General features: G+C 38.7%; 1 protein-coding gene across 11 annotated transcripts in view; it reads right to left on the reverse strand.

The window, feature by feature from the left end:
* The window catches only part of CEP170 (centrosomal protein 170), a 145,753-nt gene that overhangs the window by 100,370 nt on the left and 31,706 nt on the right, over positions 1-13,677 (reverse strand). For all 11 annotated transcript variants that reach the window (XM_067030698.1, XM_067030702.1, XM_067030696.1 and 8 more), the window contains exon 2: positions 8,575-8,720. In XM_067030698.1, the coding sequence (XP_066886799.1) occupies positions 8,575-8,679 (105 nt within the window). In that variant the 5' untranslated portion in view covers positions 8,680-8,720. The remainder of the gene's footprint in view (positions 1-8,574; positions 8,721-13,677) is intronic.

The following is a 13,677-nucleotide window of genomic DNA, read 5'->3' on the forward strand; positions in this document are numbered from 1 at the left end:
GATCTTTAGGTAGTGTCCTTCTTTGTCTCTTGTAATAGTCTTTGTTTTAAAGTCTATTTTGTCTGATATGAGAATTGCTACTCCAGCTTTCTTTTGATTTCCATTTGCATGGAATATCTTTTTCCATCCCCTCACTTTCAGTGTGTATATGTCCCTAGGTCTGAAGTGGGTCTCTTGCAGACAGCATACATAAGGGTTTGTTCTTGTATCCATTTGGGCAGTTGACGTCTTTTGGTTGGAGCATTTAATCCATTTACATTTAAGGTAATTATCGATATGTATGTTCCCAATACCATTTTCTTAATTCTTTGGCGTTTGTTATTATAGGTCTTTTCCTTCTCTTGTGTTTCCTGAGTAGAGGAGTTCCTTTAGCATTTGTTGTAAAGTTGGTTTGGTGCTGCTGAATTTTGCTTGTCTGTAAAGGTTTTAATTTCTCTGTCAAATCTGAGTGAGATTCTCGCTGGGTAGAGTAAATTTTTGTAGGTTTTTCCCCTTCATCACTTTAAATATGTCCTGCCACTCCCTTCTGGCTTGCAGAGTTTCTGCTGAAAGATCAGTTGTTAATCTTATGGTGATTCCCGGTATGTTATTTGTTGTTTTTCCCTTGCTGCTTTTAATATGTTTTCTTCATATTTAATTTTTCATGGTTTGATGAATATGTGTCTAGGCGTGTTTCTCCTTGGATTTATCCTGTATGGGACTCTCTGTGTTTTCTGGACTTAACTCTTTCCTTTCCCGTATTAGGGAAGTTTCCAAGTATAATCTCTTCAAATGTTTTCTCAGTTCCTTTCTTTTTTTCTTCGTCTTCTGGGAACCCTATAATACTAATGTTGGTGCGTTTAATGTTGTCCCAGACGTCTCTGACACTGTCCTCAATTCTTTTCATTTCTTTTTCTTTATCCTGCTCTGCAGTAATTATTTCCACTATTTTATCTTCCAGGTCACTTATCCATTCTTTGGCCTCGGTTTTTCTGCTATTGATCCCTTTTAGAGAATTTTAAATTTCATTTATTGTATGGTTCATCACTGTTTGTTTGCTCTTTAGTTCTTCTAGGTCCTTGTTAAACGTTTGTTTTATTTTCTCCATTCTATTTCCAAGATTTTGGATCATCTTTACTATCATTATTCTGAATTCTTTTTCAGGTAGACTGCCTATTTCCTCTTCATTTGTTAGGTCTGGTGGGTTTTTACCTTGCTCCTTCATCTGCTGTGTTTCTCTGTCTTCTCATTTTGCTTACCTTACTGTATATGGGGTCTCCTTTTCGTAGGCTGCAGGTTCGTAGTTCCCATTGTTTTTGGTGTCTGCCCCAAGTGGCTAAGGTTGGTTCAGTGTGTTGTGTAGGCTTCCTGGTAGAGGGGACTAGGGCCTGTGTTCTGGTGGATGAGGCTGGATCTTGTCTTTCTGGTGGGCAGGGCCACGTCTGGTGGTGTGTTTTGGGGTTTCTGTGGCCTTATGATTTTAGGCAGCCTCTTTGCTAATGGGTGGGGTTGTGTTCCTGTCTTGCTAGTTGTTTGGTATAGGGTGTCCAGCAGTGGAGCTTGCTGGTCGTTGAGTGGAGCTGGGTCTTGGTGTTGAGATGGAGATCTCTGGGAGATTTTCACCATTTGATATTACCTGGAGCTGGAAGGTCTCTTGTGGACCAATGTCCTGAACTTGGCTCTCCCACCTCAGAGGCAGAGCCCTGACACCTGGCTGGAGCACCAAGAGCCTGTCATCCACACAGCTCAGAAAAGGGACGGAGGGAGGGAGGAAGGAAGGAAGAAAGAGAAAGAAAAGAAAAGAAAAGAAAAGAAAGAAAGAAAGAAAGAAGATTAAATTAAATTAAATTTAAAAGTTATTAAAATAAAAAATAAAAATTTATTAAAGTAATAAATGAAAAAGAAAGAAAGAAAAAGAGAGCAACCAAACCAAAAAACAAACCCACCGATGATAAAAAGCACTAAAAACTGTACTAAAAAAAGACAGACAGAACCCTAGGACAAATGATAAAAGCAAAGCTATACAGACAAAGTCACACATAGAAGCATACACATACACACTTAGAGAAAAGGCGAAAAAAATATATATATCGTTGCTTCCAAAGTCCACCTCCTCAATTTGGGATGATCTGTTGTCTATTCAGGTACTCCACAGATGCAGGGTACATTAAGTTGACTGTGGAGATTTAATCCGCTGCTTCTGAGGCTGCTGGGAGAGATTTCCCATTCTCTTCTTTGTTCACACAGCTCCTGGGTTTCAGCTTTGGATTTGGCCCTGCCTCTGTGTGTAGGTCTCCTGAGGGCGTCTGTTCTTCACTCAGACAGTATGGGGTTAAATGAGTAGCTGATTCGGGGGCCCTGGCTCACTCAGGCCAGGGGGCAGGAGGGGTACGGAATGCTGGGAGAACCTGTAGCGGCAGAGGCCAGTGTGATGTTGAACCAGCCTGAGGTGCGCTGTGTGTTCTCTGGGGGAAGTTATCCCTGGATCGTGGGAACCTGGCAGTGGTGGGCTGCACAGGCTCCTGGGAGGGGTGGTGTGGATAGTGACCTGCGCTTGTACACAGGCTTCTTGGTGGATGCAGCAACAGCCTTAGCGTCTCACGCCCGTCTCTGGGGTCCGTGCTGATAGCCTCAGCTCGCGCCCATCTCTGGAGCTCCTTTAAGCGGCACTCTGAATCCCCTCTCCTCACGCACCAGGAAACAAAGAGGCACGAAAAAGTCTCTTGCCTCTTCCGCAGCTCCAGAGTTTTTCCTGGACTCCCTCCAGGCTAGCCGTGGGGCACTAGCCCCCTTCAGGCTGTGTTCACAGAGCCAACGCCAGTCCTCTCCCTGAAATCCAACTGAAGCCTGAGCCTCAGCTCCCAGCCCCCTCCCGTCCTGGTGGGTGAGCAGACAAGCCTTTTGGGCTGGTGAGTGTTGGTTGGCAACGATCCTCCGTGCGGGAATCTCTCCACTTTGCCCTCTGCACCCCTGTTGCTGCGCTCTCCTCCGTGGCTCCAACGCTCCCCCACTCCACCACCCAGTCTCTGCCCCAGAAGGGGTTTCCTAGTGTGTGGAAATCTTTCCTCTTTCACAGCTCCCTCCCACTGGTGCAGGTCCCATCCCTATTCTTTTGCCTCTGCTTTTTCTTTTTTTCTTTTGCCCTACCCAGGTACGTGGGGGAGTTTCTTGACTTTTGGGAGGTCTGAGGTCTTCTGCTAGCATTCAGTAGGTGTTCTGTGGGGACTGTTCCACATGTTGATATATTTGTGGGGAGGAAGGTGATCTCCACGTCTTACTCTTTCGCCACCTCGAAGCTCCTCGACTAAACCATTTAAAAACTAAATACAATTTGCAAATACTTGTTCTTACTTCCATACAAAAGATGTGTCTTTCTGTACTAAGAAAATTTCCATTAATTTGTAGCACTGATTCTGACTACCAGGTAACCATCATGGCGATCAAATCATGGAAGTTTTTCAGAGAATACACTGTGTCTAGGGCAGTGCTAGAAGGAGTATGCTCCTATCAGATAAAGGGCAGAAGTATCTTTAGAGGTGGAGTCTGAGGAACAGGTCAAAACTGTTTTTTTTCTTGCCTGATCATGGAGTTTCACCAACTTTATATTTTATTTTTATAATAAAGCATAAATTTAAAAAATAGTCATAAGTAGAATAGATGCCCACATCAGACACATTGATGAATTTTCAATAAAAATGTTATTTTAATTTTGACTTCTTATAGTGGTAATAGTGGTTTTTGTGCTTTAAAAATTATTGATTTTCTTTAAATTTCTGTTATAAAGGCATTATTTTGATTATAATACCTCAATCGATTCAAAGATATTTAAAAATTCTATTGCCATTGATTTCCCTCTAGATTTTTCACTGTGGTAAAATATATATAACATAATATTTGTCGTTTTAACCATTTTCGTTGTACGATTCAGTGGCATTAAATTTACAATGTTGTGCAATCATCACCATTGCACAATATCCGATTCCAAAATTTAACACCCCAAACCATACCCCTTTCCAAAATGTTTTCATCACTCCAAACAGAAACTGTAACTGTAAAGCAATAACTCTTCAACCCTCCTTCCTCCAGCCACTGGTAACCACTAATTTGCTTGTTTTAGATATTTCATGTAAGTGGAATCATATAATATTTGTCATTTGTTTCTGGCTATTTCATTTAGCATAATGCTTTCAAGGTTCATTTCTGTTGCAGCATGTATTCAAACTTCGTTTCTTTTTGTAACTGAATAATAATCCATTACATGTATTGATATATACTGCATTTTGTTTATCCCTTCATCTGCTGCTGGACACGGGTTGTTGTCACCTTTTGGCTACAATGAACATTGACTTAAATACAAGTATCTGTTTGAGTCCTAGCTTTCAATTATTCTGGGTATAGCCTACTAGTGGAATTGCTGGGTCATATGATAATTCTGTTTAGCTTTTTGAGGAACCACTAAATTGTTTTCCACAGCGGCTACCCCATTTTACACATTCCCACCAGCAAAGTACAAGAATTTCAATTTCTCCACACCCTTACCAATACTTATCTTCTTTTTTGTTTTTTTTTTTAACATTATTGCCATCCCAGTAGATATGAAGCAGTATTTCATTGTGGTTCTGATCTACATTTCTTATGACAAATGATGTTAAGTGACTTTCATGTGCTTATTAGCCATTTTTATATCTTCTTTGGAGAAATGTCTACTCAAGTCTTTTGACCATTTTTTAAGGGGGTTGTTTGTATATCTGTTGTTGAGTTGTAAGAGTTCTTTATATACTCTGGATATTATAAGATATGTATGGTTTTGTAAATATTTTCTCCAATTCTGAGAGCTGTCTTTTTCCTCTCTTGATAGTCTCCTTAGATGCACAAGTTTTTAATTTTGATGAAGTCCAATTTACCTACTTTTTCTTTTGTTGATTGTGCTATTGGTATCATATCTAAGAATCCACTGCCAAATCCAAGGTCATGATGATTTATCCCTATGATTTCTTCTAAGAGTTTTATGGCTTTGGCTCTTATATTCAGATCACTGAGCCATCTTGAGTTAATTTTTATATATGTTATAAGGTAGGGGTCCAAATTCATTCTTTTACATGTAGAAATCCGGTTGTCCTAGCTTTATCTGTTGGAAAGACCACTCTTTACTGAATGGACTTGGCACCCTTCTCAAAAACCTACTGTAGCAGTTTCCTTGGGCTGCCATAACAAAGTACCATAAATTGAGTGACTTAAAACAGTCCAAGTTTATTCTCTCAAAGTTCTGGATTCACGAAGTTCAAAATCAAGGAGTTGGCAGGGCCATGTTTCCTTCAAAACTTCCAGGAAAGAATCCTTCCTTGCCTCTTCCAGTTTCTGGTAGCCCCAGGTTTCCTTAGCTTCTGGTAGCATAACTCTTAATCTCTGCTTCTATCTTTACATGGCTGTCTTCTCTCTGTGTCTGTCATCTCCTCATCATATGACACCAAGTTGTATTGGCTTAAGGTCCACCCTAATGACTTCATCTTAACTTGATCACATCCTCAAAGACCCTATTTCCTAATAAGATCACATTCACAAGTATGGGATATTAGGACTTTGATACATCTTTTGAGGGGGGGGACACAATTCAAACCATAACAGGCATAGACATATGGGTTTCCTTCTGAACTCTTCATTCTGTTCCATTCGTCTGTACATCTACCCTTATTCCAGTATTGGTAGCTTTGTAATAAATTTTGAAGTTGAGAAGTGTTGAGTTGTGCAACTTTATTCTTCTTTTTCAAGATTGTTTTGCCTTTGCCAAACTTTGCCAAACTCTTCAGAAACAAAAAATCTTTAATCAATCTTCATTATGGGTCACATTTTCCTGCTTCTTTACAGGCCTGATAATTTTTTATTGGCTAACTAACACAGGGAATTTTACCTTTGTATTTCTGTATTCCTATAAATATTCTTGAACTTTGATCTGGGACACAGCTAAGTTACTTAAAAACAGTGTGACCTTTATGAGTATTGTTTTTAAGACTGAGATAAGAGTAGAACTCAGACTAGGGTTAATTATTTCCCCACTACTAAGGGGCAGAGACCAATGCCCTGTGAATTGTGAGGTTTTCCAGTCTGGCTGTTAGCAACAGGCACCATTCCTGACCCTGTTAGTGCCGGGTACTGTTAACTCTAATTTGAGTGGGATTTTTTCCCTTGCCCTTGGGTAGTTTCTTCACATATGTGTGCTGATCAGTACTCAACTGCATACTCAAGGATAATCCTCCACAGAGTTCTTTCTCTGTGTAGCTCTTTCCTCTCTGATGGTGTGTCCTGTGAACTGGAACCCATCTTGGCCTCCTTGGACTCTCAGCTTCCTCCCTCCACCTCACAAATTGTCAGACAACTTACATTTGTTACACATAATCCAGGACACAGACACCTTACCAGTCATGTCTCTTAATCTTATCTCCATGTAAGAAAAGATTTATTCTGCAAGTTCCTAAATAGCCATTCCCACATTTCCTAAGATACTGCTCTGCTGGTTGATACAAATGCCACATAGAAAGTACCTCTTCCACTCTCTAATGAATTAGTTCCCCCCAGTTTGAACCTAAGATATGTTTCAGTTACAAGGGGCCTATATCCAAACAGAATCATTACTGCCTTCTTCTCAGTTGCTAGTCTCACTACTCCATCTCACGGAGGAGCCCAGAAAAATCTCTGTACTATTCTATTTCGCTCATTGAATTTCTTTAAATACGGTTTCATTATACATGTAACGCATATAGCTATATAGTGGCTTTACTTTTACTATCTTGAAACTATAAAATAAGTTCTTTAATTTTAAAGTAAAAACGTACGTAAACATATGCAAACCTGACTTTTCTGGGGACAATGTAGGGATTCTCAGTCTCAGCACTACTGATATTTTTGGCCAAATAATTCTTTCTTGGGTGTGTTTGGTGGGGGTGGTATAGGGGGTATGAAGAAGTATGTTATATACTGTAGGATGTTTGCAACCACCCCTGGTCTCTTGACCTTTGCCTACTGAATGTCAGTAGCAACCACCTCCAACCCTCTACCATGCACAATAATCAAAATGGGGACTTCCCTGGTTGTCCAGTGGGTAAGACTCTGCGCTCCCAATGCAGGGGTCCCAGGTTCAATCCCTGGTCAGGGAACTAGATCCCAGTGCAACTAAAGATCCTGCAACTAAGAAGTCTGCATGCTGCAACTAAAGATTCTGCATGCAGCAACGAAGATCCCATGTGCCGCTACTAAGACCTGGGGTAGCCTAAATAAATAAATAAATGACTAAATTAAAAAAAAAAATCAAAATGTCTCCAAATACTGCCAAATATCTTTTGGGGGAGTTGGGGGGAGGCAGGATCACCCCAGTTGAGAAACACTGGGCTAATAGAACAAATCTCTCTATTCTAAGTACTTGTTTACAGTTTTTAACCAACAAAAGGGGGGAGGGCAAGGGGATAAGACTATTCGAGATTGTCGGGACCTATTAAAGTAACTAAATCTCAAAAACCTGGGGATCCATTTTTCTAATTACTTTGCTCAAAAACATCTTAAAAAGGCTTCCCTGGTGGTGCAGGGGTTAAGAATCCGCCTGCCAATGCAGGGGACAGAGGCCCGAGCCCTGGTCCGGGAAGATCCCAAATGCCGCGGAGCAACTAAGCCCGTGTGCCACAACTGCTGAGCCTGCGCTCTAGAGCCCGCGAGCCATAACTACTGAAACCCCTGCGCCTAGAGCCCGTACTCTGCAACAAGAGAAGCTACCACAATGAGAAGCCCGTGCACCTCAACAAAGAGGAGCCCCCACTCACTGCAACTAGAGAAAGCCCGTGCAGCAACGAAGACCCAACACAGCCAAAAATAAATAAATTTTAAAATAAATAAATTTAAAAAAAAATCTTCAAAGTATGTTTTAAAAGTAACTCCTTTATACATAATTCAGTAAATGCCAACAATCTGTATGCTCAAACTACTAGAAGATATCATAATGAAAACCTCTAAAAGAAAAAGAGATTAATTCCAGTATCAATTAAGTACCCATGATTAAAATTCAGTTTTACTTCATGCTATGCTAATTTTATGAATTATTTACAAGTCTATTTTAAAAGTGTATAATGTGAAACTTCTTACTTCTTTTTAAAAAATTTTTTTTGCGGTACGCAGGCCTCTCACTGTTGTGGCCTCTCCCGTTGTGGAGCACAGGCCTCCAGATGTGCAGGCTCGGCGGCCATGGCTCACGGGCCCAGCCGCTCCTCGGCATGTGGGATCTTCCCGAACCGGGGCACGAACCCATGTCCTCTGCATCGGCAGGTGGACTCTCAACCACTGCACCACCAGGGAAGCCCAAAACTTCTTACTTCTTAAAAACAAACTTCTCTACTCAAAGCTCTCATTTTTCAAAATATAATCTCCAAGACTTAGAACTTATTTTTAAAGGATACAAGGGGGAGAAAATTTATTAAACTAGTAACTAGAGTTTAAAGAGGGAAAGCCAGAAAGTTCAAATGTTAAATAGAGTTGCTCTCCAAAGGAGCAGAAAAATATTTCACGTCAGTTCCAGGTTTTGAATAGACACATAGAGAAGGCAGACGCAATTACCTGCAACATGAGCTCACAGTCATCTCTTCCAACAAAAATCATTTCTCGTGGCAGCCTGTGGCGAGTGCCTCCACTGCTCACCAAAAACCAGGATGTTAAGCTCATTTTCTGCTTAGTTTCTAAGTCTTTGGCAAAGCTACGTCATCCTGCAGAGAGAGATTCAGAAAAACATACATTTAGATATTTTCAACTTTAGTATCTATTCACCAAACCCTATAACTAGGCCTGGAATAGAACTGCATTCAACATTTACCCCGACTACATAAATAAGACAGTCCACGGGTCCCAGGAAACAACATATCTACCAAATTCTCAGCAGTAAAGTAAGTCCATGGACTCCATTAAGAGTTCACTTAAAAATGAATATATTAGGCAATTAAGTAGGTAGTTAACTAATAACATTTATCATATCTCTATAGCTTATAAAGGTCTACAATTTGAACATAGCTCATAAAGGTCTACAATTCTCAAGTAAATGATCACATTTGTATCATGTTAACCTCAGTAAACACTAGTAATGTTATACAAGTAAGTGTCTCAATTATAAATGATTTGAGAAAGACACTCAATTCAAATGAAAATATTTGATATCTGATTAAGAGCTAACAATGGACACCAAAGAAGTTGCTTCTTTGTCCACCAAGTGTAGACCACTTAATGAACTTTCAAAAACATGCAATTTCAATTTCTCTGTCCTAACATGTACGGTACTTTTTTTTTTAAGTGAATGGTGGGTTTTTTAAAAATTAATTTATTTAATTTTGGCTGCACTGGGTCTCCATTGCTGCACTTGGGCTTTTCTCTAGTTGACGGGAGCAGGGGCTACCCCTTGCTGCGGTGCACGGGCTTTTCACTGAGGTGGCTTCTCTTGCTGTGGAGCACGGGTCCTAGGCACGCGGGCTCTAGAGCGCAGGCTCAGTAGTTGTGGCGCATGGACCCAGCTACTCCGCCGCATGTGGGATCCTCCCAGACCAGGGCTTGAACCCGTGTCCGCTGCATTGGCAGGCGGATTCCTAACCACTGCACCACCAGGGAAGCCCTGTACTGTACTTTCTAAATATGTTTCTTCTAGAGCAGCAGCTCCTAAACTTTTTGTCTGTAAGACTCTTTTACACTCCTTTTTTTTTTAAAAAAAAAGGACCCTAAAGAACATTTTGTTTACATGGGTTAGATATATTAATATTTACCACATTAGAAATAAAAACTGAGAAACTGGTATGTATTAATTTATTTAAAATGATCAATAAATCAATTTTACAGAAAAAATGGCTAAGATTTTAATGAAGATTTACTATATTTCCAAAACAAATAATCAGTGAGAAGAATAGCACTATTTTACATTTTAAAAAAATCTCTTTAAGCTCTGGCTTAATAGAAGATTTTCGTATCTGCTCTGAATTCAATCTGTTGCCATATACTGTTTAACTTAAAATATTTTAAAGCCTAGCTTCATAGTTATTCCCAGATAAGTAATGGAAAATGGGAAATTTACTTTAATAGACTTTCCAAATAACTGAAGATAGTTTTCTTTGACACTACATCAAAACTTCACAGGTGGTAGTTTGCTGAAAGTTATTTATAATATGGAATCTGAAATTTTCCATACATTTTAACATGAAAATCCATCTTCTGCTTTGAAGAGATTTTGTAACGCTGTGCATTGGTCACTTGAAAAACACTGGTTCCCTGAGTTACACAGATCTTCCAAGTGATGACACATTTCATTATACTATTTTAAAATATCACATTCATTTATATCATCACCCATCTCATCTGAAAAGTCTTTAATTACTGGGCAGCTGTTAAGCAGCAGAATCAAGCTCCTAAAATTCTAATTTTCTCTTAGAAAATTTTGCCTAAATTTTACTGGCAAAAAAATACTGTCAATTCTTTTCCTTGAAGTGACAGGTTTATACTGTCTGCTAAATACTCAGGTCTACAAAACCATAATTTGTCTGTCAGTCATCATTTCAAGTAAAAATCACAGTTCTATGAAACAACTGGCTAGTTCAACTCACAACTCAAACAATGACACAAATGCTTTTTCTTGAGACAACCATGGCACTTTGGTATACAGTGTTAAGTGCTTTATGTGTAGTTCCATTTAGTCTTACAAAACACTAAAAAGATGCAATTCAAAGGTCAAGATTTAATAAACTTAATCATTTTTTAACAATTCATCAAGGACACTCTTAAGTGAAATGGGCTTTTTTTCTTACCTGCAAGTGCATGCCAATGAAGAATATGATTACTATTAGCATAATATGGTGCCAGTGCCTTGACTAAGGAAGCAGCAGCTTTAGCCACCACTGTTTTTCCATATTATCAGTTCAAAGGTCTACACAATAAAAAAGCCAATAATGTTTTGATAGTATTATGAAAATAGTTTTGACCTCGTGACCCTTGAAATGGTTTCAAGGATTCCCAGAGGCCTGTTGACTGGGCTCTAAGAATTGCTATGTGACTATGTCATTAAGAGCATAAACTTAAGAGTCTGACAGATTGGTGGAGAAGTCTGACTCCTGGTTCCACCACTTATTTCCGCATGACCTTGGGCAAGTTACTTACCCTGTGTCCCTTAGTTTCCTCTTGTGTAAAATGGGAATAAGGATAGTATCTACTCAACAGTTTTTTTCTTATTGATCAAAAGAATACTACTTGTAAATATTTTTCCCATGAAATTCCCATAAACATTCTTATATGATTTAATTAGAAGCTATACTACAAAACAGTGAAACGAAACATTCTGCAATAAGAAACACATCTATATACTAAAAGAGAAACCTTTAAAATGTAGAATTTCATGTTAAGGTAAAAATCCCATATATTATGAATTTATCTAAACATACATGAAACAATTGGTTTCACCAAAATAAGCAAATAATTTTCTGTAAAGTTAGAACAATTAAGTCTTACTCCCTTCTCAATTTATTGAATTGATATGGTCAATTTATGTTGATTCTTAAATCTTCCATTCACCTAATTCCTTGATGCAAATGTTGTTGTTTAGTCTTCCATCCATCTGTCTACTTTCTGTCAAAATGCTTTTCAGCATATACAGATTGCTAACAAACACATGAAAGAATGCTCAACCTCATTAATCATTAGAGAAATGCAAATCAAAACTACAATGAGATATCATCTCACACCGGTCAGATTGGCCATCATCAAAAACTCTAGAAACAATAAATGCTGCAGAGGGTGTGGAGAAAAGGGAACCCTCTTGCACTGTTGGTGGGAATGTAAATTGATACAGCCGCTATGGAGAACAGTATGGAGGTTCCTTAAAAAACTACAAATAGAACTACCATACGACCCAGCAATCCCACTACTGGGCATATACCCTGAGAAAACCATAATTCAGAAAGACTCATGTACCAAAATGTTCATTGCAGCTCTATTTACAATAGCCAGGACATGGAAGCAACCTAAGTGTCCATCAACAGATGAATGGATAAAGAAGATGTGGCACATATATACAATGGAATATTACTCAGCCATAAAAAGAAATGAAACTGAGTTATTTATAATGAGGTGGATGGACCTGGAGTCTGTCACACAGAGTGAAGTAAGTCAGAAGGAGAAAAACAAATACCGTATGCTAACACATATATATGGACTCTAAGGGAAAAAAATGTCATGAAGAGATTAGTGGTAGGACGGGAATAAAACACAGACTTACTCGAGCATGGATTTGAGGATATGGGGAGGGGGAAGGGTGGGCTGTGACGAAGTGAGAGAGTGGCAGGGACATATACACACTATCAAATGTAAATTAGATAGCTAGTGGGAAGCTGCTGCATAGCACAGGGAGATCACCTCTGCTTTGTGACCACCTAGAGGGGTGGGATAGGGAGGGTGGGAGAGAGGGTGATGCAAGAGGGAAGAGATATGGGAACATATGTATATGTATAACTGATTCAGTTTGTTGTAAAGGAAAAACTAACACACTATTGTAAAACAATTATACAAAAAAAAAAAAAATGCTTTTCAGCATTTTATATGTATGTCCTGGCCAAATCCACAGAGAATCAAAAAAATTTTACCAGAAGAAAAAAAACCTTCAATCTAAATATGGTATATAATTTGCATACTGCCTTTTTAAGGAAAGACAATTTTAAAACATGACATTAATAAGTAAGTCAACAGTTATAAACTCATTTAAGGGAACTGAAGAAAAAAGCTTTTCAGTATTTGTATGGGCAATGTCCATAAGACATGTTAAAGGAAATCAAATTAACCTAAATACAGTAAATGAAACACCAGAGCCAACCATGGGCAACAAGAACAGTTTCCAAACATTTTTTAAATCACAAAGTAGTATATAAGCATGATTCATATGCTACAAAAATATTTTAAGTATTTAGACAATAGCAAGCATAATTATATACCGATATGTAATATATAACTCCACAATATAAACATACAGTAATTATATAACTATATAAAATAAAATAAAGTTAAAATAATGGCTTTTTATATATTTTATTTTGACTTTCAATGACACTTAAAAGGTAACAAATATACACATTTTCTAAATAACAAAAATGAAACGCATAATCCTCAAGATGAAGGGTATTTATTTACTGGGGTGGGGCAGTGACCGTGAGTCATCTTCTAGTTTTTCTACAATAGGAGCGAATGAGATATGATATAAAGCCACTGTCTCTCAGTTCTCACATGGGACTCTATTCCCTTATCTAAGACAGCTTTCTCACTGGTCCCCTTAGTTGCAATGCTCTTTTCCTACTCACTGAGTTAATGCTGACACTTGCACCTGGGTAAAACTGAAAACTGAGCTTCCTCAGTCAAGGCAGAAGTTTCAGCTCGGCTTCCTCTAAAAAGCAGGAAAAGGGGCCTTTGGGTTTGCCGATTGGATAGAATATGCCCAAGGTCTTGACTTGGGCACTTCAGATATCCTATCTGTAAAAATGAAAAGAAAAGCAAAATAACCCCAAAAAACAAGAGAGCACATCAAGATTAAATGAGATATAGATATGCTATCTTGTAGTATCCAGCATATTGGGAGGCACTCAATTTATGCTCATTGCCTTTTCTCCCTCTCCTAATCTTTTCTGACAAATAATACAATAATGTCATAAT

This window comes from Kogia breviceps, chromosome 1, assembly GCF_026419965.1.
Source record: "Kogia breviceps isolate mKogBre1 chromosome 1, mKogBre1 haplotype 1, whole genome shotgun sequence".
NCBI classification, from domain to species: domain Eukaryota; kingdom Metazoa; phylum Chordata; class Mammalia; order Artiodactyla; family Physeteridae; genus Kogia; species Kogia breviceps.